Source organism: Taeniopygia guttata, chromosome 15 (assembly GCF_048771995.1).
Source record: "Taeniopygia guttata chromosome 15, bTaeGut7.mat, whole genome shotgun sequence".
Taxonomy (NCBI): domain Eukaryota; kingdom Metazoa; phylum Chordata; class Aves; order Passeriformes; family Estrildidae; genus Taeniopygia; species Taeniopygia guttata.
The window spans coordinates 10,152,777-10,179,889 of NC_133040.1; the positions used below are offsets into that span (position 1 = coordinate 10,152,777).

Sequence of the window (27,113 nt, forward strand, 5' to 3'; positions counted from 1 at the left end):
TTTAAAGCAGAACTAATTAACACCAAGGCCTGTGAGAGCGAGGCTGGGTTGTGAAGGAATGGGATCTTGGCTTTGGGATGGTTTGGGAAATGCTGCCAGGAGCTCCCCTGGAGTCTGTGGGCGCTGCTCGAGGTTGGTAACACCAGAGCTCAAAATAATCTCCTTTGTTGCAAAATTGGAGCTTCCATGAGGGTGGATTTGTCAATCCAGCACCTGGATGTCTCACTCAGGTTCTTATGGTGTCCACTGGGGTAAAGAGAGAGGGTTTAGATGGGATATGGGGAATGTCCCACCCTGTGAGGGTGGTGAGGAACCCTTGGCTCAAGGTGCCCACAGAAGCTGTGGCTGCCCCTGGATCCCTGGAAGTGTCCAAGGCCAGGTTGGACGAGGCTTGGAGCACCCTGGGATGGTGGAAGGGGCAGGGGCTGGAACAGGATGAGCTGTGAAGCCCCTTCCAAGCCAAAGCAGCCTGGAATTCTCTCTGAAGTATCATCCCTGCCATGGCAGTCACCACTCAAGACCCTTTGATGGACTCAGCTGAATTCCAGGAGCAGCTTCCCAGACTGACATTCCCGGGTGAATCTTGGCCTGGGAAATGGAGCAAAGAGAAGAGGAATTCCTGCAGCCACTGCTGATTTGGACAGTTGTGAGCTGCTGTGGATCAATAAGGTTAACTTCCAGCAGATCCTTGTGGGAGAATCCTTAGGGATGGGTTCCTGGCAGTGTTTAGTCCAATCTCTTTACCGGGGGCAGCAGCAGAGCACAGGGCTGGGGAGGCTGAGGCGAGGGCAGGACTCTGGGAATGGCAGAGATCCAGCAGGGATGCTCTGAGTGCTGCCTTCCCTCAGCTCAGCAGCCTTGAGGGATGGGAATCAAGGTGCAACATCCCAAATTTGTGATGGGCAGGAGCCTGAAGGACGGGAGCACATCCCACACCCGCCCCACAAACACAAAACGTCAAATGCACAAAGATCAGTGGGACCAAGGAGTTTGGGAAAGCCACCACTCATCTGTGTTTCTCTCTCCTGGTTTTTAGGCAGCACTTTGTCATCCACAGCAGGAAATATCCATGGGACTGCCATGAAATTAAAAATTCCAGCCAGGAAAACAATCCTAAACTCCAGCTCAGATATAACACTGTTAAATAAAAAGAGCAGAAGGAATCACAGCACTTCCCAGCCTGATTCCCAGCACAATGACACAGATAAGGAGACTGAGAAAAGCGCCAAAAATCCAAAGATTGTTCCTCCATCAGGAGCAAACTTGCACAGAGTCAGGAAAAGAGGGGAGTTGTCAAGATGAGATGTGCTAAAAATGTCACAGCCCTCCCAACACTTGAGGCATTCCTTGGGAGAGCTGGGATTTTTTCAAACCAAACGTTTTGATCTTGGAATTGTTCTCCTGCCTGGCTCCGTGGGGAAAATGGGAAGAGAGCAGCATGTTAAGGATCCTTTGAAGGTATTCTTCCCAAGATTTACCAAAGAGAAGGAACAGAGACCCAGTCGAGCCTCAGGCCCCTGTTCAAGGCAAAGGAAGATTTCCAGGAGTTGAGGCACAAGAGCCACGTGCTGAGCCCCAGGGTGATCCTGAGAAAAAGTGAGCATGGGAAGGCTCCAAAGGCACCACCAGGGACATGGAACAGGAATTGCCACCCTGCAAACAGAACCTGATTTGCACCAGCTCTGCCAAGAGGGTTGGGCTGCAAAAACAATTCCTTAGGTCACAGCAAAGATGTGGATTTAAGGACACCTTCCCTTTTCCTGCCCCGATGGGAGAGCAGCTGCATGACTCAGAATTCCCCCAGCCCAAAGTGAGCAAGAATTCATCCTGGAGAAAAGTCAGCCAAAGTTTCAGGGGTTTAGGGAGATAAGAAACTCGTCCTTGAGCAGTATCTGATCACCTCAGTTTGTACAAACACCGAGAACGCCGGGAGAATAAATGGATTTATACTCACCTACGTGGTAGACACAGAGAGCTGGGAGCAGCAGGAGGGGCTGGAAGTGTCACCACAAAGCAGGACCCAAAGCCAGGAGACACCAAGTGCCACCCCAGCACCGTCACTTTCAATCTTCGCCAAAATTCTCAGATTGGTACAGTCCCTCCCTCCTCTCCTTCCCTCTTCCCCTCCCTCCCCAGCCCTGGAAAGGATTATAAAAACTGCCAGAGAGGGATGCAAACTGTTGGATGTGTTCATAAAAGCAAATCAATCCATCTTCCCCTCTGGGATAATCGCCTTAGAGCCAAGCTGCTGCTCCAGAGCTCCCGGCTCCATTTGGATCCCGGGGCTCTGCCTCCTTCCTGCCATTTCACTGGATTATCCCCAGCCATGAGATTAAAGCTTGTTTTACTCCAGATTCTGCTGCTGTTCAACCAGCACTGCTCGGGCTGAGCTGATTTATTCCCTGGAAAGTTTCTTTCAGTTCCATTTTTAACGCTCGGCCCTGAAAGTGGGATCAAGGGAGAGGCAACACTCAGTGGGAATATCCCTGAATTCAAATCCCTTCGTGCAGGCTGATTTCTGGGATCAACAACACCAATGACATCCCTAGTGGGAGCATTCCCAATGGATTTGGGAAGTAAAAATCAGTATTGATGGAGCTAAGGAATGGAAAACCTCAGGGCAGGCATTCACTCCTCTGCTCTGGTCCTGGGAAAATGACATTTTGGGAAGTGTGTGGCTCCAAGTGTGAGGGAGTCAGGAATGCTGAGAGCTTTGGAAGTGTGGCAGGAGCAGCTGGCAGAGCAGCTGGGACAGAATCCAGCTCCTGCTGACAGCACCGACCCCTCCTTGGAGTCCCTGAATCCTGGAATGGAGCTTAAGGATCATCCAGCTCCATCCCCTGCCACCAGCCCTGGGTGCTGCTCCCTGTCCAACCTGGCCTTGGATTCTTCCAGGGATGGGGCAGCCACGGCTTCTCTGGGAATTCTAACCCCACCCTCCCAGGAAAGAATTTCTTCCCAATATCCCATCCTTGGTGCCTAAGGTGGAGAACACAGGGACTGACAAATCATGGTAAGAAAATGCTTTTTATTTAATTTTTTTTTTCTATTTTGAATTTCTTTTTTTCCCTTTTTTGAAATTGAATTTCTGCTGTTTACAGATATGGTTTATTCCTGATAACACAGCTTGGCAGCAATAAAAAAAAACAACTAAACCAAACCCACTGCAACTGAATTAAACCCCATAAATACCAGCCCAGAAAACAATGGACAACCACCACTATTTCTATACAGGAACTATTATTTAATGTCACATTTTTGACAACTGTAAATGGGCTACAGACTGTGGGCAAAAGGCAAGAGGTGAAATCTTTTTGAAACACCAGATGTAGAATAAACAGCTCATTTCTCAACATTTACATGATTCACATCAAATTGATGACATCCTAAATGTATTCCTTCTAAAGGATAGAAATTTTGCAATAAAATATTACATTTCATTTAATACTCTGGTACAATACTTCATACATTGCAGGAAAAAAAAATAAATGCAAGGCCTATTCCACCTAACAAGATCCTTTTTCATTAGTCTTTAGTACTGCAATAAAAAAAAATCACAGTAATGTCATAAATAAACAGGCTTGAAATTATTCATTACCTTTCACTATTGAAAAGGGAGAAATGAACAATTAATTTGAAATAATGGAGTTATGGGTAGAAAACCTAACCCTGACAACACATCTTAGTCCCAGCTGCGAATTTCCTCAGCCCTACAACAAAAAAAAGGGAACAGGTTGGATACCTTTGTTAGCTGTGTCCTGGTTAATCATGTCTCAAACACATCTTTTAGGAGGAAAAAAGGAAAGTTTGGTCAGGATTAATAGAACAAATCAGGCCTAACAAGAGTTAGCTGAAATTAAAGTGTATTTCTCTAACACATTCAGTAAATGAAGTCTGCAGCAAATTCACACTGGCATCAATCATTGTGCCTTGGGGTAAATTTCCCTTGTGGGAAACCCTGGGATCCCTTTTCCATCCCTGCTCCAGAACAACTTGGCCAGCACTGCTTCCAACTGAATTCCCTAAACCTGGGAATCCCTGAATCACACTCACTGATCTCCCCTGAACCAAAGGAAGTTTATCTTTGTTGCTTCATCTGTCAGAACCCCAAAGTTATCTGCTGGAATTAATGCAGGAAATGCTTTAAGAACCCTCCCTGTCTCTGGTGACAGATTTTAGGGTGCAGGGGCTCCCCTTTGGTGCCCACCAGGACCTAACACAGGTTCAGAAAGGAGAATTTATTCCTTTAGTCACAATCTTGCAGATCCTGCTCCCCCCTCACTGACATTCCCCCACCGTGTGCTCCCCAGGATTCCCACACATTCTGCAGCAAGAACTCCCTGCTGCCAAGGAGAACAATCCCAAATAAAATCCTCCAGAGGCAGGCTCTGAACGAGGTCAGGAGGCAACGTTGTGCTGATTGCTGCTTGCACAGGTCCAGCTTTTAAGACACTTCACATGAGCTGAGTGCAGAGAGTTGAGATTCCCTCAGGATCCTTCCCTCCTTTCTCCTGACTTTTCCCCTCTGACTTCCCAGTTTGGAGCAGAGCAGCTCCAAAACCCCAACCTGGGTGTGTCCCCACCTTGCTCCAACCTCTGAAGAGCAGAATTTGACTCTGCACAGAGTTTGAGGCAAATATTGAATTACTCCATGCAAATGTCAACACTTCAAGTGATCTCTGCTCAGCAGGAGGGAGCTGGGAACAGGGACAGGCTGGCAGGGGATGGAGAACAGGAATCTCACTTCCAAATCACCACACTTCTCTCTCCTCATCATCTATTCCAATCTAGGAAGGGCACAAGGATTCGGGGCTAGAGCATAAGGCTGTGACAGTCAAGCACATTTATGGTGTGCTGGTGACAGGAGTTCCAAAAAATCAAGTCCCAAAGCCCCGAAAGACAAAAAGGACAAGAGGCCAAGAACAAAATTCTGCTTAACATTAATGAAGCACCTTCATTCAGTCCAAACAAACTGCTCAAATATTGGAATTTGCAAAGCACTCTGAGGACCAGGTGATGGCATCTCCACCCCTGACAAAGCTGCATTAATTACATTCCAGGCTCCAGCAGAATTCCACCAGGAAGGCCAATAACCCATTCCAACCACACAGGAAGGTCAGGCATCCTGTGTGGGGATGGGAATCACTCCTCAACACCACTGAAGTCCCAAAACATCCCCAAAACCGGGGACAAGGTGCTGGGGAGACACCAGGCCCCACTCCTTTGGGCTGGTCCTGCCATCCACAGCTCCAAGGGGAGCTGCTGGTCCAGGACAGAGCCAGGGGAAGGAATTAGGTGGAAACCTCACCAGATCTTCCTTGGGGAGTCTCTGGAAGAGGCTTTGTCTCCCTGACAAGTGGTTCCAGGTGGATTTCCATGCACTGGGACAGGAAGGTCCAGGCAGCTCCCAAAGGCACTTGGGGTGGAACAAACAGTGCCCCTGGTGTGGCCTCGTTGCTCCTGTCCCACCAGGAATCCTCCTTCCCTAAAAATCCAGGAGGCTCCTCCACAGCTTCCACTTCCCCACACAAAGGTAGGAGGGCTCCCTGGTACCAGCAGTGGGTTACTGGTTTCACTGGGTTTAAACATCCTGCAACTTCTTAATCAATACCTGAATTCTACCAGTTCAGTCTCATTTAACTGAGCACAAAGTCAACACAGAGTGTCCTCACAAACCACCCCCAGGTCACTGAGTCTCCTGAAGGACACAGGGAATTCCTATTCTGGGCACACATCACAGAAAAGAAACTTTGTTTGATGTAAAAGCAACTTTGCATAAATTCCTCCAAAATAGCCCATCTAGCCACACAGCAAAATTGGAATCAAAGCCACCAATTACCACAAAAAAAAAGCACCTTCATCTCAAGAACTGCTCACCCCAGGAAGCTCAGTCTGAGTTTGAAATGTATCAGGACTAATTTGATCATGCACTTGGTTCTATTCACGCTGGTGATCCACTGTTTTCCAACAATCCACATTGTTCCCATCAGTATTTTACATTTCATGTCACGGATTTATCCATGGCATTGCTCTCCCACCACCCACCCCCACCCAGTGCCTCCCAAAAACCCCACAACTGCTCAAATAAGGAAAAAAAAAAAACAACCCACTAACAGCCATACTGTGAAACCAAAATACTATTTAAAAAAACAAATGGATGACAGTCCAACAGTTTGCAGGATTCAAAACTGACTCTACAAAGTAATTGTCTACCTTGTAGAAAGGATTTCCTTTTATTTGGAAAATGAGCAATTGGAAATTGGAGAGAAGAGATAAAAACAATCTTTAGATGCTCTGAAGTTTTGCCTACTGAAGGATTAAAACCGTAAATAAAAAGGTACCAAGCCCTCGGAGTTCACTGCTCACGTGAAGCTTCTTCCATCTCTTTCTTGACCTTTTTAAAAACCATTTTCATGTCTGGGAAAGGAAAAAAAAATGAAGAATTATTGAGGAAAAAACCCAGAAGTTATTTCTTATTCAGCATTGTACTGAGAAGTGCTTGGTTTTGACTCAAAAAAGCTTAAACTCAACCCAAAGGCTCAACCCTGGCTTAGAAACTGTGTGGGTGCTTTGGCAGAAAAAGGTGAGATTGTGTATAAAGGTCATTAAAATTAAATTGAAATTAGCTTTTGGAACTCAGGCACCCTAAGGGGATCAATTCCAAGCATTTTGGGCATTCCTGGGTACGTTTTCTCCCAAGCCAGGCTGGACACAGCCCCTCCTCTGGCCATACACACCTGCCTTGGCCTGGAAGGCTCTGAACATCTTCTCATCTGAAACTCTTCTGCTGCTGCATCAGCCCCACATTTTCATATACTCTAGCACTATCTTCTCTCATTCTGAAATGAAATCAGGATTTAGAGTCTCACCAATCTCATCTGAGACCAGATAAAAAAAAAATCCTATTATACACACCACATAATTCAGGGACAATTTATTTTACTTGATTTATTTTCAGAGGAAAGCCCGGGATAACAGGGCAGGTTCTGGGGTAACTCAGCCTCGTTTGAGGTCTCTGAAGATGAGACAGAACAGCTCAAAAGTGAGGGCAGGACTGGACTTACTCTGGACATGTTGGGGTTGGGGTGCAGGGGGGCAGAGGGCTCTGATCCCCGCTCGTCTGGTCCGATAACGAATATTTAATGTTTGTGTACTCGTGACCTTTCCTCTTGCTCTTCTGTGAAGCAAAACACACAACAAAAAGCCAGGTTTGGGGTTAATCCCAGCAGCCAATCAGTGAGACAGTGCAGCAGTTCCAAGAGGAGACACCCACGGGTGTTTTTGGGTTTGTCTGTGAGGAGAGAGCTCAGTCCTGCAGTGAACACTGAGCACACCTAAGCCTGGCTCCAGCTTTGGTGAGATCAAACCTGCAAATCCCCATTTTCCCCCATCCCACCATCTCCAGCAGAACTCACCAACCCTCTGAATGTACTCAATCCTCATCTCCTTGGCAGAAAACTCCCCATTTCATTCTTGAGCAGCCAGTGGGCTTCCCACTGACCTTATTTCCAGCTCGGAGCTGGGGCCAACAGAGCGACACCGTTGTTTGCAGGAGCTCTAATAAAATAATATCTGAGCCCATTAGGTTTGATATAAAAAGCAGCCAAGCTGTTATTTGGATTCTGCACATATGCTCCAGGCTTGTGCTGGCACCCAGCTCCAAATCCTGCCAGGGAACTACGCCGGGAAAGAAACAGGAGATGGATTTTTCCTTTTTCCAGGCATTCACAATGCCTGGAAACACTGAAACCAACAATGTAGAAATGGAAGTTTTGCAGAGAATTGGGGTTTGGGGAGGGGGGTGTGGGTTTATTTGGTTTTTTTTTAATGCTGCAAGAAGTCCTGAGGGCTGACCCAACCTCACAGCAAAGGCTGGTGGAGCCTCCGGGGAGTTCTGGCTCCTGAATTCCCATTAAGAACATTCCTGGGATTGAAGCTTTTCCAAGATGGTCTCCTGAAACTCCCTCAGCTCGTTCTGGTGTTTCTGGTGATTCTTAAATCACTCTTAGCCAGCATTTATGACAAAGCTCTCCTGAGCAGTTTGTGGGAACACAGATTGGGAAAAGTTTTGTTGAGCAAACCTGGATTTGCTTCATTGAACAAAGGCTGGGAGACAAAGATGGATTGGTGGACACGTGGAATTCAGAATTTGTGGGAAGGACCACAAGGACATTTTGTAAGAACCAGCTGACAAAGAGGAACTAACTCAGTAAGTGCTGGAAAGTCCCCAGCAGGGAAAAAGATACTAAAAAGAGTAAAAATATGGACTAATTAGCATAGAAAGCAAAAGGTACAAATCCCAACTGCCATGAGGTCAGGGCAGGGAGCAGCAGGGACAGGGAGAAAACATCAGTTCTTTATCACAAAACCAGGAAACTGCTGTAAAACCCCCCAGAAGTGGAGTGCAAGGAATTCCCTGAACAGGAAGGGGCAGGGGAAAGTCTTTGTGGTTGTCACGACTTATTCCCAAACATTTCTGATCCCACCACACTCCTGGAAGTGCTTTTTGTTGGATCACCACACTTGCCCTCTCATTTTCCATTCCAATAAACTGATTTCCTACCAATAAACTCCCAAAATTGGAATTGGAGTGTTCAGCATTTGATTTTCCTCTTTGAGGAATGCAGGGAACAAGATTTGAAATCTCTTTAGAACACAAAGAGCACAAGGTTCTGCTTTAATTAACAGACCCTTATCTTTTATTCTTCCTCCAGAGGAAATTTGATTAACAGGAAGGAACTTTGAGATCTGGGGGCAGGGCTGGGGACAGGGAGGGCAGGAGAGAATTTCACTTAGATTAAGGAGGGAATTCCACCTAATATTTTAAAGAAAAAATTCCAATTAGTTATTTAAGGATGGGATTGCACTCAATAATGTAAGGAGAGGATTCTACCTGATAATTATGGTGAAGATTCCACTTAATTTAAGGAGAGGATTTTCACTTAATTTAAGGAGAGGATTCCACTTAATTTAAGGAGAGGATTCCACTTGACAATTTAGGGAGAGGATTCCACATTATATTTTAAGATGATTTCACCTGATAATTTAAGGAGAGGATTCCACCCAATAATGTAAGGAGAGGATTCCATTGGTATTTTAAGGAGAGGATTCCACCTAACAATTTAATTAATTCTTAAGCACAATGAAGTGAAACACAGGAGACAGATCACACCTTCAGACCCAGCCTCCCCACAGCACAATCCCCTACAAATCCCCAGCTCCCTGCTGGGATCCTGGCACGTTCCTGTTGGATATTTGGGATGGACCCACCTGCTCCTCCTCAATCCTGCGCTGGAGGGTCTCGATGTAGTGCTGCACTGCCATGTAAATGAACCTGTACTGGGCCTCTGTCTGCACCATCCCTGAGCGCTGGGACCTCACCATCTGGATGGTCTTGGGGACATCGATGTCACAGTCCACCCCTGGGGACATCCACGGCATTGGGGAAGAGCAGGAAGAGAACCACGGTGAGGGTGGAGCTCACCTGAATCCTCCACCAGCACTCCTGGGGTGGATCCATGAACAGGCAGGGAAATCAAAGGGTTAAAGGTACCTTTCTCTCGGATGATGTCAATGAGGATGTCAATGACAATGAAAGTTCCTGTTCGCCCAATCCCAGCACTGGAAGAAGGGGAAAAAAAGGGAATTTTCCTTTTTTTGCTCTTTCTGAACGCACACCAAAACCCCAACCAAAGGAATTCCAAATTGTATTCCAAATTTTCATTTACACAAAGGTTCACACTCTGAAATCCCTTCCCAAGGGGAGCACCCAGAATGTGACATTGTACAGACAGAAAACAGGGAATGCTGAGCAACTCCCAGGGAAAATTGTCCTTTTGGAAGGTCTCAGCTCCCTGGGCCAAAAGTGTCGGAGCCCCAGACTGGTTCAGAGGTTCCATGTGGTGGAAAAGTCTCTCCTCCAACCCAAGCTTCCAAAGAAAGGCTCAGCAGTCTCTGTTGTTCAGTCTCAAGGCAGTTTATTGCAAGTTATCTAATAGATTTTCTTTTTGGCAGCTCAGGCAGAGGCACAGACACACCCTGACATCCTCTCTGACTCCCGACTGCTTCTTCTCTCCCTGCCCAGGGCTGCTGCTGTCTTTTATATGGGACATTACGTGTTACATGTTTACAGTATTCCCCCAATGCCTATTACCTATATTAAATGGTGCTTTTCTATCTTTTATATGGGACATTACGTGTTACATGTTTACAGTATTCCCCCAATGCCTATTACCTATATTAAATGGTGCTTTTCTACTCTAAACCAATCTGTGAGTGCCAACATCACCAAGAACATGGAGGTAAGGAAGGAGAAAGAGGAGGAACAGGACTGGCCTACATTCCTCCAACTTAAAACCTCTGACCCCCATGTACAAAACTAAAACCCCCCTGTACAGCACTAAAAAATTCTCCCCTCTACTTTGTAACTACTTCTACTATAATATCTAAACTTTTGTGACTTCTTGTTCTACCTGCAAGGTTGGTAAATCGTTCCATGGTTCAAACCCAAAATCACAGCTGTTTCCAGCTGCCTGCCAGGGTCTCAAATGCTTCTGACCAGGGCCTGGAACATCCAAAAATGTCTGAGGGACATTTTGAGTTCCAGCAAAAAGGAGGAGTAGCAGGAGCCTCACCTGCAGTGGACCACGACAGGTCCTGCATCAGGGATGCTCTCCTGCTTGTGGTGCACCTCCTCCAGGAAATCCAGGACACCGCCGGGATCGCTGGGCACGCCGTGGTCGGGCCAGGTCCTGAAGTGGTACTGCCACACCGTCCTCTCCGTGTTCCCCTGCAGGAACAGGGACACAAACCCTGCTGCTCCAAACCCAGCTCCTCATGGGCCACAGCTGGGTCTGATGGGGAAGGGGAATGGCCCAAATCCAACCTGAGCTCCACAATTCCTGGCCTGGAACATCAGTTACTAAATCCCCCAAATTAAAATATCCTTAGGTTTGAAAGAGGCCAGGGAGCAAGACAAGATTCCTGTGCTCCAAAGGTAAGTAGAGATTTTTGGGATACACCATGGCAAAGAAAATTCCTCTTTGAGAGCATAAAATCCTGCCAGAGCAGTTTCCAGCTAAGAAGCAACATCTCTATGTTCAGTCTTGTAATAATAAAATCCCATATTCCTGCTTTTTTAGGGAGGTTCCTACAGACTTGATGAGCTAAAATAAATGCCAAGACTTTTGCTGCAGGAGCAGGGAATTTTTCCCTTCAAGCACCCAGAATTCCTGCTTGGCTACATCTCCCATCCCAGTGCCTCCTTCCCTAAGTTGGAAATACAGAGATTCACATGGAGCAGTTAAAATTTCAGCAGGCAAACCTTAAGAAAGAGAGGCTTGATGTGACAGGAACCTGTCCTCAATTCCCCTGTTTGCTTCTCCTCCCTGATCCAAACTGTTCCTTAACAGGAAGTGCCATTTCCACATTGTTTTCTCACCTTTTCACCCCTTCCCTTAAGTGAATTTTCCACACCCCAGACACACACACAACTTTTCTTTTCAATGCAACCATTTCTATAAGGGAGCAAATGCTTGGCTGGATGGAAGTGTCCTCAGTTAAAAGCATTATCCCTCCTCCCAGATTCCCTGCAAGCTCTGCAGCAGTTCCTCTCCTGCCAAAAGCTGCTTAGGTAGGAAAATCTTCAATTATCCCAAGGGCAAAGAGAAAGATGGATGGAACTAAACGTGGAGCTTCAAAGGAAGGCAGGGCTCCATTTCTTCATCTCTGAGTGCTTTTATTGATTCCAGAGAAATGGGTTAATCCTGCCATTTTTTTCCTTGGGTGATCCACAAGCTGAGCTCAAAGGACAAGAGTTCCTCTTGTACTCACCTGGCCAACTTTGGAAAGTTTCAGCTCTCTCAGGGTGTAATCGTGTGCTGCACTCTCCTTCACATTCCGGACACGCATCACTCCGTATTCCTTCAGGGAATATTCATCTGGCCAGTACTTGACACACTTACTCTGCAAGATTTCAAATTATTAAAAAAAAAAAAAAAAAAAAAACACAAATAAAAAGAAAAGGAATGATCAGGCAGAAAAAAAAAAAAAAAGGCTGCATTGCAAACTCAACCCTGAAGCTTTTATTTCAGAGTTCACAGAGGACAATCAGCTGATGAGGTAAAGATTATTTTAATGGGAAGTTTCTCCTCTCTATAACAACCACTGGATAATTTCAGACAGGTACAGGCCATCTGTCCTCTTAGCACCTTTTGGGATATTTTGTGCCTGGATATTTGCAAAAGCTGGAGATGAAAATCCTGCTTTTTGTACCCCCAGTCACAGGTCTCAAAATACAGAATTCAGCCCCACAGCCCAAACCCTACAGGCTGCAAAAGAAGAAAGGTCAAAGGTATAAATAATTTCCAGTGGAAATAGAACTATAGAACTTGGGTATTTGATTTTCCATGGCTTGCAGCAGAAAGGGCTGACACAGCCCTGGTTCATTCATCAAAGTGGGTTCAGGCTCCTGCAAAGGGAGCAGTTCATAGGTCTGCAGGTTCTAAAATGCAGAGTTTTTGGTGTGCTGCTCCTCCATCAAGATTATCTTTGCCCAGGGATAAATTCCATCCACTGAGGAATAGATTCACCTATCAGCACTTGGGTTTGGCTCCTGCAACAGGTCAGGAATGAGCAACTCCTGGGAATGCAGCACCAAAGCAGAAATTACTGTAGGAGCAGCTCCCAGCAAGAGCAAACACAGACCAAACACCAAGCCCTACAGAGCAAGAGGGTCTATTTGCAGTTATTCTGAATATTCAGGAAAAAACATGGCACAGGGAAGCTGCTCCTGCCAGCCCAAGGCAGAGGAAGATGGCTGAACGCATGTCCACACAGGCAACAAGATGCTTTTGTGCTATTTTTGCCCTTCTTTCCCTGTCACAAGGGGAGAAACTGAAGCAAATACTGTGAAACTGAAGCAAATACACTGATTTTGGGGGGTGCCAGCAGAAATAACTTGCAGTTTTCAATGCAGAGCTCTGAGCAGTTGGTAGAGCAAGTTTGAACAGCAATGTGATGTTAAAATAAGCTTTACTCTGCTGGAAGGGTTGCTGAACTGCCACCAAAAGCTCAAAACTCCTTTAATTTCTAAGGATTTGCTGGTTCTGCACTTTAAAGCACATCCAGGACTCGATGCAGGGCTGAGATGTTCCACAGCTCCTCCTTTCCTCAGGCTATGAGCTCTTGGAGGCAGCTCTGCTGCAAAGGGTTCTCTCCTTCCTGCAAACAGCTTGGCCTGAGATAAAAAAGCTTTGATTTGATATCAGGACTGGTGTTTGCAGTTCTTTAAGAAGTGAAATAGGCATCACAAACCAATCAAGGGTACAAAAAGAATAAGCAATGCAGCACTGATGAATTAAAGTGTTTTCTCCAACCAAAGGGGTGAGCAAACTTTGGGAAGAATAATGGAGAAACTGCAGAGGAGCAGAGGACATTCAGAAGGTTCTTAAAGAAATAATAAATAACTTGAAGGAAGAAAGGTGTATTCAAGTCAACTCCATAATTTATTTCTCCTCTTCCAAAACAAAGATTATCACTGGGAAGGGGGAGCTTCTCCCTCTGTCAGTGAATTCTCAGGAAGGAAACACAAATCCTGTCCCTGTATCAGGATGATGAAGTGACAGAACTTCATAAAGACTAAAAAAAGATCCACAAGACAAAGTCAAAGACTAAAAACAAAAATACACAAGACAAAGTCCAATGGCTCCAACAAACAGCACCAGTGACTGCTTTGACACCTCAATTAGGGAGAGAATGCTGTAAAATCTTGTGTTGTTTGTCTTCAGTCCACGCACACAAATTCCCTAGGGGTGAGGAACCCCTGCAATCATCAGTCACTCACACAAAAACTTCAGGTTTTAGCTTGATTTTTTCCACAAGTGATGCTCCCCTAAAAAGGCAACAGCTTTCTACTCAGATGATGAGAATATGGAAGGAGGCAAAAACGTGGACAATAGTGTGTGGAAGAAGCAGAGAAACTTAAAAAGAACAGCAGAGAGAACAGACAGTATTTATCAAACAGAAAAAAGATCAGAAAAAGATAAATCCTTACAATCCCCAGGAAGCTGTGTGTGGCTGTAGCCAGGATATCAATGTTCAACCATTCGTATTCTTTCCTGCTTTGTGTCATTAGAAACCAGAAACAAATTAAAATATCCCCAGGTTTGCCAGAGGCCAGGGAGCAGGACCAGATTTTTGGGATATACCATTGAAGAGAAAATTCCTTTTTGAGAGCATGAAATCCTGCCAGGGCAGCTCCCTGAACATCTCTATGTTTATTCGTGTAATAATAAAATCCCATATTTCTGCTTCTTTAGGGAGGTTCCTACAGGCTCGATGAGCTAAAATAAAAGCCAAGACTTTTGCTGCAGGAGCAGGGAATTTTTCCCTTCAAGCACCCAGAATTCCTGCTTGGCCACATGTCCCATCCCAGGGACTCCTTTCCTAAGTTGGAAATACAGAGATTCACATGGAGCAGTTAAAATTTCAGCAGGCAAACCTTAAGAAAGGGAGGCTTGATGTGACAGGAATCTATCCCAAATTCTCACAGGCACCAATAAAAAAGGACACTCAGCACCTTCCAGAGCTCCAAGGAATCCTGTGCCCCACCAAATTCCGGCCACAAATCAATTTATCCCAGTCAGCTCAGCTCCTACTTGTACTCAAATGTCAGGACCTTTCCCAAAGCCAGCTGGAATCTGCTTTTACCTTTCCTCTTTCCACTTCTTTCGTGGTCATGACAATAACTCGGGAATTCTCCTGGAACACCATCCTCCAGAAATCATTCACCGTGTTCTGCAGGCAGCCTTGGGTAGCAATGTAACTTTTTTTTGGCTTTGAGTTGTTGCACTTGGTTTCAAACTCAGGCTAGAGGGAAAAAAAAAAACCAAACAGCAATTCAACAAACTGTGTGTGGTAAGATTCCCTTGGATTTAGGGAGGAGGAGTGGGAATTCACTCACCATAATAATATTAGCATTGATATAGTCTGAAACAGGTTCATTGGGATCACCATCGTGGAGAACAACTCTGGTGTGATCAACTGCAAAAATACACATGGATGTCAAGTGCTTGCATTGTACAGTTGTGACCACATAGCAGCTATCAATTAATTACCAATCTTAGTAAATAAGTGATCAGAATATTCCAAATTGCCTCTTTTGCTTCCTTTAAACAAGTGGCTGTGACCAGTTGGACCAAAACATGACCTGGGAATTCAGGAGCACAGGGACACTCAAACACCCAGTCAAGGCAAAGCCTTGGGACCTGCGTGTTGCAGTTCTGTCCCCCAAATTAATCCTCTTAAATGTAAGTATTCCAGCCTGTTGAGCAACAGTTGAGGGATATGAGGCTTTTAAATGAAAGCTGAAGATAAAAACAAATATTACAAGTATCTACAAAGTGCAAATGTGTGAACCCAAATTGGAAATCATGAGATAATCCTCATAAGAGAGGAAATTATCATTAAAGCAAAGCCAAAGGCCAGTGGTACTTAATTAACCCTGTATTAATGAGGAAAATAAACCAGAGTAACATTAAATGGCAATGAAGGGTCGATACTTACAGGGTAAAATGTTTTTGTATCTATTTTTGTTCTTGTTTTCCTGGCGCTGCCCTTCCTTACGGCTGTAGAGGAGTTTGCATTCCTGCTGCTGCAAGGTCTGAGGGGAAAGCACAGACAGGGAGGCTCAAAAAAAGCAGGATGGACTGGTCCCTGCTCACAGCAATCCCTTCTCCCAGAGAAAAGGGAGGAGAGGGGAATTAGGTGACCACAAATGGGTTATCCATCAATTATCCCAGTGAAGGAACAACCTGGAGTGGGGATTTCTGGAACACAATGTTCCAGGGACAGCAGCAATTCAAAACTTGCACAGCCAGGCTGTTTATGGCAAATCTCCCCACTCCCAAAGCTCCCTGGAGCTGGAGGCACCAGGACCTCAATGCTTTGCTCCAAGTTTTCATCCCCAGAGCAGTTCTGGCTCCACTAAAAGGAACACCCAGGTTTTGGAAGGTGCTCCCCTCATCATTCCCACCCTCCAGACTCTTGCTGTTATTTAACTGGCACATTTGTTCACTCCTATCTGTCTGATACTCCCTCACCTAATGACCTTGGATAATTAGCTGATCCTAAAGCCAGGGAAAGCAAAAGAAGAGATGCAAAGTTTCAAGCTTGTGACAGAGGACAGAAAACAGCCCCCAAAGCATTGCCTGTGGAATCCCAGGCAAAAGGACTGAGAGCTAAACTTTCACAGCAAGTTAAAGAATTGGAGCAATTAAATGTGTGTGGAAACCACATCTTCCTTCCTGGAGTTAATTATCATTGCTTGGAGCATCCCTGAGGAGAGATCCACGAGCAGCAGCGACTCCCAACAAGCCCATTCAGAGCTGGAACAACACAACCATAAATCTGAATATCCTCCTCCACTTCCCTACAACATCCCAGCACTAAGCTCAGAAATAACCATTGTTCAGAAGGAAAAAAACATTACAAGGGCTGTCAACATTCCTGCCTGGTGGTTCCTGGGACAAGAGGCTCATTCCTGCCTGGAGACAAGTAATTTAAATTCACCATCTGGGCTGGCAGCTCCTGAACAGCACAGACAGGGATCCATGGACAACCTGGAGCGTGTTCCCCCCTCCTGCCACCATGGGGGACAGCTGGAGCTGCCCTGAGGGGAATGGAAAAGCAGGGCACTAAAACTGCTAGGAGAGGGCTTCATTCCCAAAAAAATAAAGGTTAGTGCTGACCTCACTGACAGCAGCAAAGGGAAGAAAGAAGTGCAATGTCCCACAGGTAAAATATTTTATTTGCTTTTCCTGTTAGACTTTTCCTTCTGTAAGGAAAACACTGAGAAATCCACTCCAAGAAAGATTTCTTCAACATGTAGCAGAGGTCAGGAAAGAACTGTGAATTAATAGCTCAGTTGTATTTTGCCAAACCAACAATCCCTTCCCACACACATGACCTCTGCTGACTTCCATCCCTCTCCAGATGGAATTCTGGCCACTCTGACCATTCAGCAGCCCTGGATCAAGGACTGTCCCCTCTTGCTGGAAAGAGAAAGGAGAAGACTTAATCTCATTTTATCATTTCACCTCACCATCTGATATTCCCCTCACACACCTCTGTGCTAATTCCTTCACTTTTCATGGATTAATTTTCCTTCTCCCGGCAATAATCAGAGTAGACTGAACAGTACATTTAGCTAATGGATATTTCTGATCATAGAGGGTTTTTCCAAGGATGGTCACTTTTCAAATTCATCACTGTTCAGGAAGTTTCTCAGACCAACCTCTGTGGAGCTCCCTGAGCACTTCCCAGTTTCCTGTTGCCATCTGCTGGTGGAATTCCAGATTCCACTGGTGGTTTTGTGTGTGTGAGATATAAACCAGTCCATTATATCCAGCCTGGAGTGTTCCAGACCAGGCTGGATGGGGCTTGGAGCAACCTGGGATAGGGGAAGGTGGCCCTGCCCACGGCAGGGGGTGGGGAGGATGGGGCTTAAGTTCCCTCACAACCCAAATCATTCCACTATCCTGGGCTGCTCCAAGCCCCAGCCAATCTGGCCTTGGACACTTCCAGGGATGGGCCACTCACAGATTCTCTGGGAAGAGTTTCTTCCAAATTCTGGAAGGATTTCTTCCCAATATCCCATTTAAACCTCTTCTAGTTTGAAGCTATTCTCCCTATCCTGTTCCTACACACTCTGGAAGAAATTTGGAATTTTGCCTGCAGAGAGAAATGAAACACCATAACAAACCAAAAATAAACATCCAGAAGTCCAAGGAATGCATATAATCCATGCTGTTTCAACCCAGAGCTTTCTACCACTTCCCAACGGCTTTAAGATCTCCAGAAATGACCATCAAAAAGCCACAAGGTCAAGTGCAGTGGATGGGCTGAGAAATGGAAGTTACCCTAAAGAAATGGTTCCCAACTTCCCAAACAGCAGAAGGAATTGGAAGGATTGTCCTGGTGGGACAAACACAGGAGGCTCCCTCAAGGTGGGAAAGATATCCAGGAGGATATCCTGGATAAAAAGCACTCTGAGAATCAGGGGAAAAAAGGCAAATATTTCAAGCCACAAGAGTGGAGCTGGCAAAGCCCTGGAGATGGGAGCACAACCAGGGATCTGAAGTGACGGAGAGGAAGAAACAGCAGGAAGGCAGAACCCAACATGACTTTAGCAGGGTGAGAGTGAACACTGGAGGAAACACTGGAGGAAACATTCCTTGGAACATAAGGAATTACCTCAAACTCTTCCCAGAAGCCCTGCTTGACTTTATCCGTGGTCTCTGCCAGTTTGCTGAGCTCCCTGACTCGGCTCTCGATCTCGGCAGCGTTAATCCGGGTGGTGTTCAGGGGCTGGGGGACACAACAGCACAGGGTTAGCAAAGAACAACGTGGAAAGACAACTCAAACACAAATCCCCCAAGGTGAGAATATTTTAATGGGGATTTTGGGATCCAGGCATCTTTTTGGGTGTCAGAGTTTTGGAATTCAAGCAAAGGGCAGTGAGGAAGGGGACGGCGAAAAGTTGCTTTTAAAGCCTCACTATTTTTATTTAATGTATTAAATTGTCTCATTTCTGCACATGCCCTGCAACTCCTACAGTGCAGGATAACACCAGGAAATTCTGCACATCAGAGACAACACTCTATCCCTTCACAAGCCTAACAACAATTGTTCCCATTGAAATTTTTCATTAATTTAATGAAGTATTACTCCTCATTTTTTTTTGCTTCAGAAAACAAAGAAGTCTTGCAGAATGTGTGGAAAAGCTGCATTTCAACAACATATCCTGGAGATGGCAAAGCTCAGAAGTGGCCTGTCCTTCTCACCTGTTTGAGTTGCAGCACAGTGCCCAAAGTCTCCACCATGGGGTTCTTCTTGTAATGCTCCACCAGATCCGTCAGAGAGTCAAACTTCTCCCCTCCACCAACGTCGTATTTGAGATCCTGAAAAGACAAATGCTCCTCAAAATAAATTCACTTCCCACCACCACAGCCACAGCACCTCTAGGCTGTGCCTTGCTTCAGAAATAACCTCCAAAACTGTGTAAAAGACTCTACTGAAATCCTTCTGCTAAAGGATAGAAGTTTAACAAATGGAAACACAGACACGCTGCAGGACATCCCCTTTTTTGCCATCTCCTTGAAAATCAATTTATCTGCTTTTTTTCTGAACCAGGGTTCAGGCAGCTCTGCAGCTACAGGATGAGATTGCAGGAATTAGGGATTTTAATTGATTTCCAAATAAATGTATGATTGGGTCCTGAAAGGCTGGTACTGCCTGGCAGCATCCCAGTTTTAAGGAAGCAAATGCCAAATTATCTGCCTCAAAGACATAAATGCTAATTGCAAATCAGAGAGGTTTTCTTGAAAAAATAAATATATTCTGATAATTCAACATTTCTAGTCTTGGTAGGTAATTTCTACCTCCAAACTACTTCTGTTACTGCATTTTAGGTGTTTTTATACAATTTAGTTATTGCACTGTATTTGGGTAAAACAGAAGTAAAAGAGAATAAGAAAAATACATTTAAAAAAAATCCATTATTATTTTTTAAATAGCAGCCCACTGAGATAGATTAAATATCAAAACTGTAACTTAATACTATTCCTCTGAAGAACTACCTTATACTAAATAGAAGATTTAGATTTCAGGGCATTCCTTGGAGCGAACACCCATTTTCACAGAGTGTTGATCATCTATCAGGTGTAACTGCCTGAACTGACAGGAGAGAGACATCTGTGGATAGATCTCCATTTATCCAATCACTCCTCTTTTGATAGAATCCATCCAGGAGACTGCAAAGGCTCCCTGAGCACAGCAAAGTGTGATTTGAACCAGAAGGCCCTGACAGGCGCCAGTCAGCCAAGCAGTCCCCAGAAAATACTGGAATTTTGATGCCATCAAAGAAGTCATTTTGATCAAAGGGATGACCTGCAGCAATCCCAGGAAAAAGCGGATTGTATCCAGAGCTCCTGACCCATGGATTCCCTGCTTTTCCTACCTGGCAGTGGATCATGACGTGTGTCACTTTGGATTTGCCATCGTTGCTCTCTCCTTTGTCATCCCCCGTCCTCACGGAAAGGACAAAGTCCCCAGGGTGGCTCTGGCTCTCCCTCACCAGGAAGCTCCCATGTTTTCCTTTCTCTGTCAAGAGTTTCTCAGCTTCTCTCCCAGAGAGATGCCCGTGAAACCACCTGGAAGTGAAGTGACACAGAGGGAGACACCCTGCTTAGCATCCCAGCTGAATCCACTTGCTCCGGGTGTTTATTATGAAATTGAATCCTTCTGTTCACTCAGCAACAGCCAGGTCTAGGGAAAACCTCAGCTGGTAAAAATAATAAATCAAATAAGCTTTGGAAGTGTCCAGGTGCACGCCAGTGAGGACAGAAACACTTCAAAGCACTTCCATGGAGTTTCCTACAAGCTTCCAGTGAAGCTTTGATTTGGATCCTTCACAAAAATCCCAATAAACACCAGTTACACTCCAACCTTTCCCTCTGTCAAAGCATTGATTCTTCTTTTATTTCCTTCACGAAATTTCCTGATAAACTTGTGGAAACTTCACACTTCTGAGACCTCACCCTTCTATCCCATTAGGAACTGGAGAGAATAATCCCAGCAATCTCAATTCTTCAGGAAATAGGGCCAAAAAAGCATCAATCCTCCCCACCTCTGTTAAGGTATTCTGAGGAGCGAGATAACTTGTTTGAATATTTTTCCTCATTTTTTCACTTCTAGGAATAAACAGGTATCTGCTGGTTTAGTTCTGACCCTTGACATTTCCTCAAATCCAGAGTCTCAAATTCTCTTTATTAAGCAGGAGTTTGAGGAATCTGAGGATTTGTATAGCCTTTACTTTCTACTCACTGCTAGGAAAAGCACAAAAAGTTATGCCCAGAAATATCCCTGGGAATTCCTTGCAGCAGCAACAGCATCAGGAGAACTTCTCCAATTAAATGTTCTCCCAGTAAAAATAAAGGGAATTATGCCCTCTTTTTCAGTCCTGTCCCACCCAAGGAAGAATGCTGAAGGGAACAGGTACTGAGGCTTGGATTGCTTCACCTTTAACCACATTTATTCATCTATTTTGGAAGGAACCTCCCTGAAACAAACCCAAGGTTGTGGCCACCCTTTTCCCAGATGGAGGCTGAGCGTGAAGAGGGATAAACACAGCATTTATTAAGAAGCACAAGGACATTAATGTTCCACCACTTCCCTGACCTTTCTGAGGTGGGATCAGCACAGTTGAGGGGATATTTCAGCTCTATGACATCTCCATTCTTTTCCTTGAGCTGCCCATGGTGTTCCATGTAGTACTGGACCAGCTCAGCCAGCGTGGCAAACTTCTCTCCCCCGTAGAGGTCATAGTAGTCACCTGTGTTCTGGATCTTGATGTGGGTGACAGCTCCAGTTCGTCTAAGATTTGAAACAGAGGACAAAAAAACCCTTCCCCAAGTCAGCTGATCAATCAATCAATCAATCAATCAGTTTTACATTTGGTGATGGTGGAGAAATCCATACTCACAATTCCAGCATGGAGCTACCGCAGAAGAGCTGAGCTCCTCTGCTTCAGCTCCTCTGCACACCAACCAGGGAGAACAGGAGGATAATTCTGTGCTGGAGGCAGCACAAACCCTGCAATTCCGTGCTGGAGCCCCACCAGAAACACCTCAGAGCCACACAACATTCCACACACAAGCACAAGGGTGGAGGATGAGAGGAGTTGAATATTCTGGAGAGACTCAGCAGAGGTGGTTTGCTCCTTTCTCCAGAATCCCCACCAGCTCCCAAGGTCTCTCCCTCAGGAAACATTTGTCTTTGCCTGCTGCCACAGTCTCTAATATTAAGGAAGAGCAGCTCCCAGCAGGAATCCCCTCCTGTGCCACAAGGCCTGTTATCTCACAAGTGTCCAAGCAGCACAACTCTTATCACCAATCCCACTTTTCCCTTTTCCTTTATCTACTTCCTCTTGCTGTCTTTTCCCCATCCCTGCCACGCAGTGTCAGAGGACAACTGTCACAGAAAGTCTATTTTGGAAGCTGAAAAAGCCACAGTTGCCCTTAAAAACTTGCTGACTTTTCCTGTGCAAGGAGGGTCTGGATTTCCTGCTGGATCACTAATTCCCAACACCTCTGCTCCTTCCAGTTGGTTATCAAATGGATTTGTAAAGGGCTAAAAGCAACGTTACTATCCAGCTATTTCAGCTTCCCCTGAGCAATTTTGTCCTGCTGTAAAATCAGAATTCACTCCCCTCCAATCTAGAGCTGGGTAAAAGTATTTGAGGCAGAAAAAGAAGAGGGGAAAGTGAACATTAAAAAGTGACCAGAGCATTCTTTCACCTCTTTCAAGGAGTTAATCCACAGCTCTTTCCCCACAGGACAGCAGCAAATTAAGATTATTTCCAACCTGGGGCAAGACTGGGAAGAGCCAAACTCACCTAACAGAGAGTGTGAAGTCTCCTGGGTTACTTTTGCTGGGCCGTGCCAAGAAGCTGCCATCGACTCCTCTTGTTAACAGCAGGTTTTCTGCCTCCACCCCAGTGATATTTGGATGAAACCATCTACAAGAGGTTGAAAATAAAGAATGTTAATAAACAAACAGCAGGTTTTCAGAGTTAACTGACACAGAGCAATCCGACAGCTTCCAAACTAAGTTTTGCACCTAAATTAATAAAATTTCTGTTCATTATTAGTTTCACATTGCAATTTTATATATTGCAACTTTTTGTAAGCCTAAGAATTACATTTATCCCCACTCTGACTGCCTGGATTAAAATGATATCAAAGGTACACAAAATAAACACAGACCAGAAGTGGTATTTCCTTACTCCAGCAAAACACAGCACACAAAGAAACTGAAAGACAAACAGGAAAAATACCTAAAAATAAAACAAAACATCCGAAGTGACACTTGACAACATTTTGAAGGTTAAAAACTGAACAAAACCTCATGGTTTGGGGCACAGCTGAGGGGGTCAGGAAGGAACTCCCCGCGTGGACACCCCACTGCTCTTCCTCCCAGGAATGTGGAGCCGGGGTCGGATCTGCCCCGTTTAAATACAACCACAGAGGAATCTCCTATTGATCCTCACCACCCACAAAGTGCCCTCAATGACTATTCCAGAGCCCAGGCAGAGCTGGGGCTGGGCTGTGGCCAACAGCTCTGGGTCCCCACCTCTGGCATTGACTTTGGAGACTTATTTGGAGCCACTCGGTGTCACCGCTGCCTCTGCTCTTATCTGGAATTTACCCATTTTTGTTGCAGCCCTGAAGGAGTTCTGCATGGAAGAGTTTGGTGAGGATTTTAGAAGGCAAATTCTAAAAATAAACCATTGGGTATAAGCACCCCAACCTCAGCTCAGTCATCTTTGCACTTGGCAATTAAAAATCACCTTTAATTTCTTCATTCTTGTGTGCTGAAAGAACCCAGCCTGCTCCTCTTTGTTCATGTCTAGGATTTTCCAAAGTACAACAAAATATATTCAAAACACTCCACAGTCAGGCTCATCACAGAGAGATAAGTGTTTTATCCAGAAAAACTCAAAGCATTCCTGATCCTTCCTGATCCACTCAGCATTTCAGGCTAAATTGCTAAATCAGCAATATATGAGAGCACAGGTCTAAATTTAGGGATATTATTTCAATTGTTGTAGCAATTTCTTCTCTATTAAAAAATTGCCATTATTCTCACCAAATCCTTCTCTAGAGCATTCTCTTCAGAAATGTTCTGGAGTTTTAGGATTCTAGAAAATCCAAATCTCTAGCAAGTCATTCAAATGGGAATTGGGATACTTTTCAGAATTAAATTGTGTGAATCTTGTGAATCTTTTTCCCCCCTTGTTAATAATATTCTACTTGCACCATGAAAATTTAGTGAATAGTCCCCATCTTTCACTGAAGAACAACAAAGAAAATGCCACATTTATGCACAGGACACGGAAAAATACATTCAAAAATACTTCCAAATTATCAAAGCAAATGGGAATGAACTAATGAATAATGTTACATTTATCTAACAATTATTCAAAGATCAAGAAAAGTTATCATAAAAGAAACTGCACGAGCATCAGTACCTGGCAGGAACTGAACATTAAATAACACATATCAGCCCACAACAGGTTGTCTGGAGAAGGTGATCATATATTTACTGTATTTCCAATCTCAAAATTTTACTTCCATTAGGAGAAAAAAAAACCCACAAAAAATGTGCAGTTTGCAAACTTTTAAAATATGTACAGGATTCAAGAGAAACCTTGATAAACTTGGAGTTTATAGCAAAAAATGTCTAAAGAGGCAGAGGAGAAATTATTGGGATTGCTTCTCCAGATTTATTATGACATTCCATGAACTTCATCCCAATGGAATATCTTCTGTATCCCACCCTGAGCCTTAAGGAAGTAGCTCTACTTGAGTGGTTACAGAAAGGAAAAATAATAATTTATGTACAGAGGTGACTACAAATAACCTGCTATTTAACCAGCATTTAAAGGAGAGGTTAAAAAGACAATAGACGGTTCAAACCCCAAAATCTCTCTCCCACACCCACACCAAGATGCCAAAAGCCAAGTGCAGCAAAGCCAAGCTACACCTGGGAAGGTTTCTTGCACTTTATGTAACTCTGGCTCTGCTGGCACCTCGTCCTCCTGCTCCCTCAGCTCTGTATTTTTGGCTTTGAGTAGGAAGCTGCATTTGTCAGCCACCCCAAATAGCAGAATGGGGGTGTCAGTGATCCCTGCCAGCGGTTCCGGCCGCCAGGAGGATCCTCCTTGAAGTGCTGCCATCCCTTGTGCTCCCAACCTTGGGGCTGCAGCCCTTCCAAACTGGGAGGGGACAGCCAAGGGCCAGCGCTCCCCAGTGACACCCCCCCTCAGCCAGGACCTGCTCTCACACTTCCTTTTATAGGGATGGAATGCATTTGGGGCTTTTTATCCTGTTTTCCCTGCCCATGTCCGTGGCAGCAGGTGCAGAGCTGCCCCGGCCAAGGGCAGTAAATGCAATCACAGAAGTCACCCAAACCCACGCCCTCGTCACACTGGCTCCTCACCATCCCTCCCGCAGCAATTCTCACTCGGGGGCTTGGAATACACCCTTGCCAGCCCATAAGTAGCTCATATCAAGGTGGAAATGTTGGTGACAGGAACCAGTGAAACAGCAGGGGCTCAAAACCAAGAGGGCATCAGCAAAGCAAGGAACCTTCTGATGAAAAAACAAAAAAAAACCCAGTGGAAAATCCACCCTTCCCACAATTATCCCTTTTTTGTTATCATGGTCCAGCAGGATCTGTGCTCCCTAAGTCCACACTGCCAGCACATTTCTCTCTTACCAAACCAAAAGAAATAAATCAATACAATTTTCCATGCAGTGATTGGGTTTTTTAATCACCTTTGCAAGAGCAAAGGAGAGATGGAATCAGTTCTGTCTCAGCTGTCACAGCCACAGCACTGGGGATGTGCTGACGGGTACTTTAATTACTCCTATTTATAGGCTCATCAGTTGATATTTCCCAGCTTTTTTCAGTCTCCCTCACAAGTTACAATTTAGGGCTTTAAGCAGAATAACAGGATTTTTCTGGCAAGAAGGAAATTCACAGTGCTGCCAAAAGGTAACTTGCTCCCAGTGTGAGCAGGCACATCCAGAAAACACAACATAGATTAAAAAGCCTCCATATAGTTCAAAAAAACCCAACTACTATAAATGGCCATGAGATTGAAACCAACTCATCCAGATTCACCATCTTGAGCAGAAGAAGAGAGAGGACAACTTACCCTTGGAGAAATTATAATTTAATAGGTATTACTTATAGAGGTGAATGAATTGAAATTGTGGCTGCCCCATCCCTGGAAGGTCCAAGGTCAGGTTGGAGCTTGGAGCAACCTGGGATAGTGGAAGGTGTCCCTGCCCATGGCAGGGGATGGAATGGGATGAGCTTCATGGTCCCTTCCACCCCAAACCAGTCTGAGAATCTTAGAACTGATCTGTTAAAAAGGATAGATACGTCTATACCCTTTTCTGACAATAATTCCCCTAAAACCCAGCATTTACCCAAATCTCTGAGCGCAAAAGGACAGTGGGTACCAGACAAACATCAAAATACGTTAAGGACAGAGAGAAGCTACAACAAAGAAATGGGTTTGGCTGTTCGTCAGTGCTTTAACGGTGCCACAAAGGTTTGAAATGAGAGTGAATGGTGATAAGTGTGGGGAGCTCAGGGACACTCGTTCTGTAGGTGGGCCGTGTTTTAGGGTGGGTAAATCAGTGGAGCAGCACGACCCCTGTGCCTCGGTACTGAGCAGATCCCACACACGAACAATTCACCCCTCGGCTCCAGCGCTCCGTGGGGACACTCACTTGAACCCCCCCACAAAACCGGGAACACCGGGGACGAGACACTCGAAGCCACCCGATCCCTCCACCCCCGGGAGGTTCCCCTGGGACCGGGCGGGGAGCGGGGACATCCCCCGGGAACGGGCGGGAGCAGGCACCGGGACATCCCCCGGGAACGGGCGGGAGCGGGCACCGGGACATCCCCCGGGAACGGGCGGGAGCGGGCACCGGGACATCCCCCGGGAACGGGCGGGAGCGGGCACCGGGACATCCCCCGGGACGTCCCCCGGGAACGGGCACCGGGACATCCCCCGGGAACGGGCGGGAGCGGGCACCGGGACATCCCCCGGGATCGGGCGGGGAGCGGGCACCGGGACATCCCCCGGGACCGGGGCGCTGCCGGGGCGGCTCCCGGGGGTCCTGCCCGCCCGCGGGGAGCGGCCGCGTCCCCGCACCCCCGGGAGCGGCCGCGGAGGCGCCCCAGGAGCCGCGGCCGCTGCCCGCCGCCCTCCCCGCCGGCGCGGCCGCCGCTCCCGCCTCACCTCCGCGATGTCATCTTCCCCCGTGGCCCCGGCGGGTCGCGGTGCGCCGCCCCCCCGCGCCGCCCGCCGCTCACATGGGGGTCCCGGCGGGGCCGCGGCCTTCGGGCGCTGCGGGGAGCGCGAACAACGGCGGCCTCGGGCCCGCGAGCGCGGCGCGGCCCGCCCCGCGTCACCGCCCGCGCCGTCATCGCCCCGCGCCGCGCCCCGCCCCGCGCCGCCGCTCCGCCCCGGG

The 27,113-nt window shown here is 46.0% G+C and overlaps 1 protein-coding gene across 1 annotated transcript; it reads right to left on the reverse strand.

The window, feature by feature from the left end:
* Nucleotides 1-3,008: 3,008 nt before the first annotated feature.
* PTPN11 (protein tyrosine phosphatase non-receptor type 11) lies at nt 3,009-27,084 on the reverse strand. Its single transcript, XM_030286075.4, has 16 exons — nt 26,882-27,084; nt 22,454-22,576; nt 21,238-21,432; nt 20,018-20,210; nt 18,843-18,959; nt 18,253-18,366; nt 15,565-15,661; nt 14,963-15,042; nt 14,710-14,868; nt 11,833-11,964; nt 10,635-10,789; nt 9,554-9,621; nt 9,271-9,422; nt 7,065-7,177; nt 6,738-6,839; nt 3,009-6,417 (listed from the first exon to the last, which is right to left on the reverse strand). Exons 1-15 carry the CDS (start codon nt 27,067-27,069, stop codon nt 6,770-6,772), a joined length of 1,956 nt encoding a protein of 651 aa, XP_030141935.2. The 5' UTR covers nt 27,070-27,084; the 3' UTR covers nt 3,009-6,417; nt 6,738-6,769.
* Between the last annotated feature and the right edge of the window lie 29 nt (nt 27,085-27,113).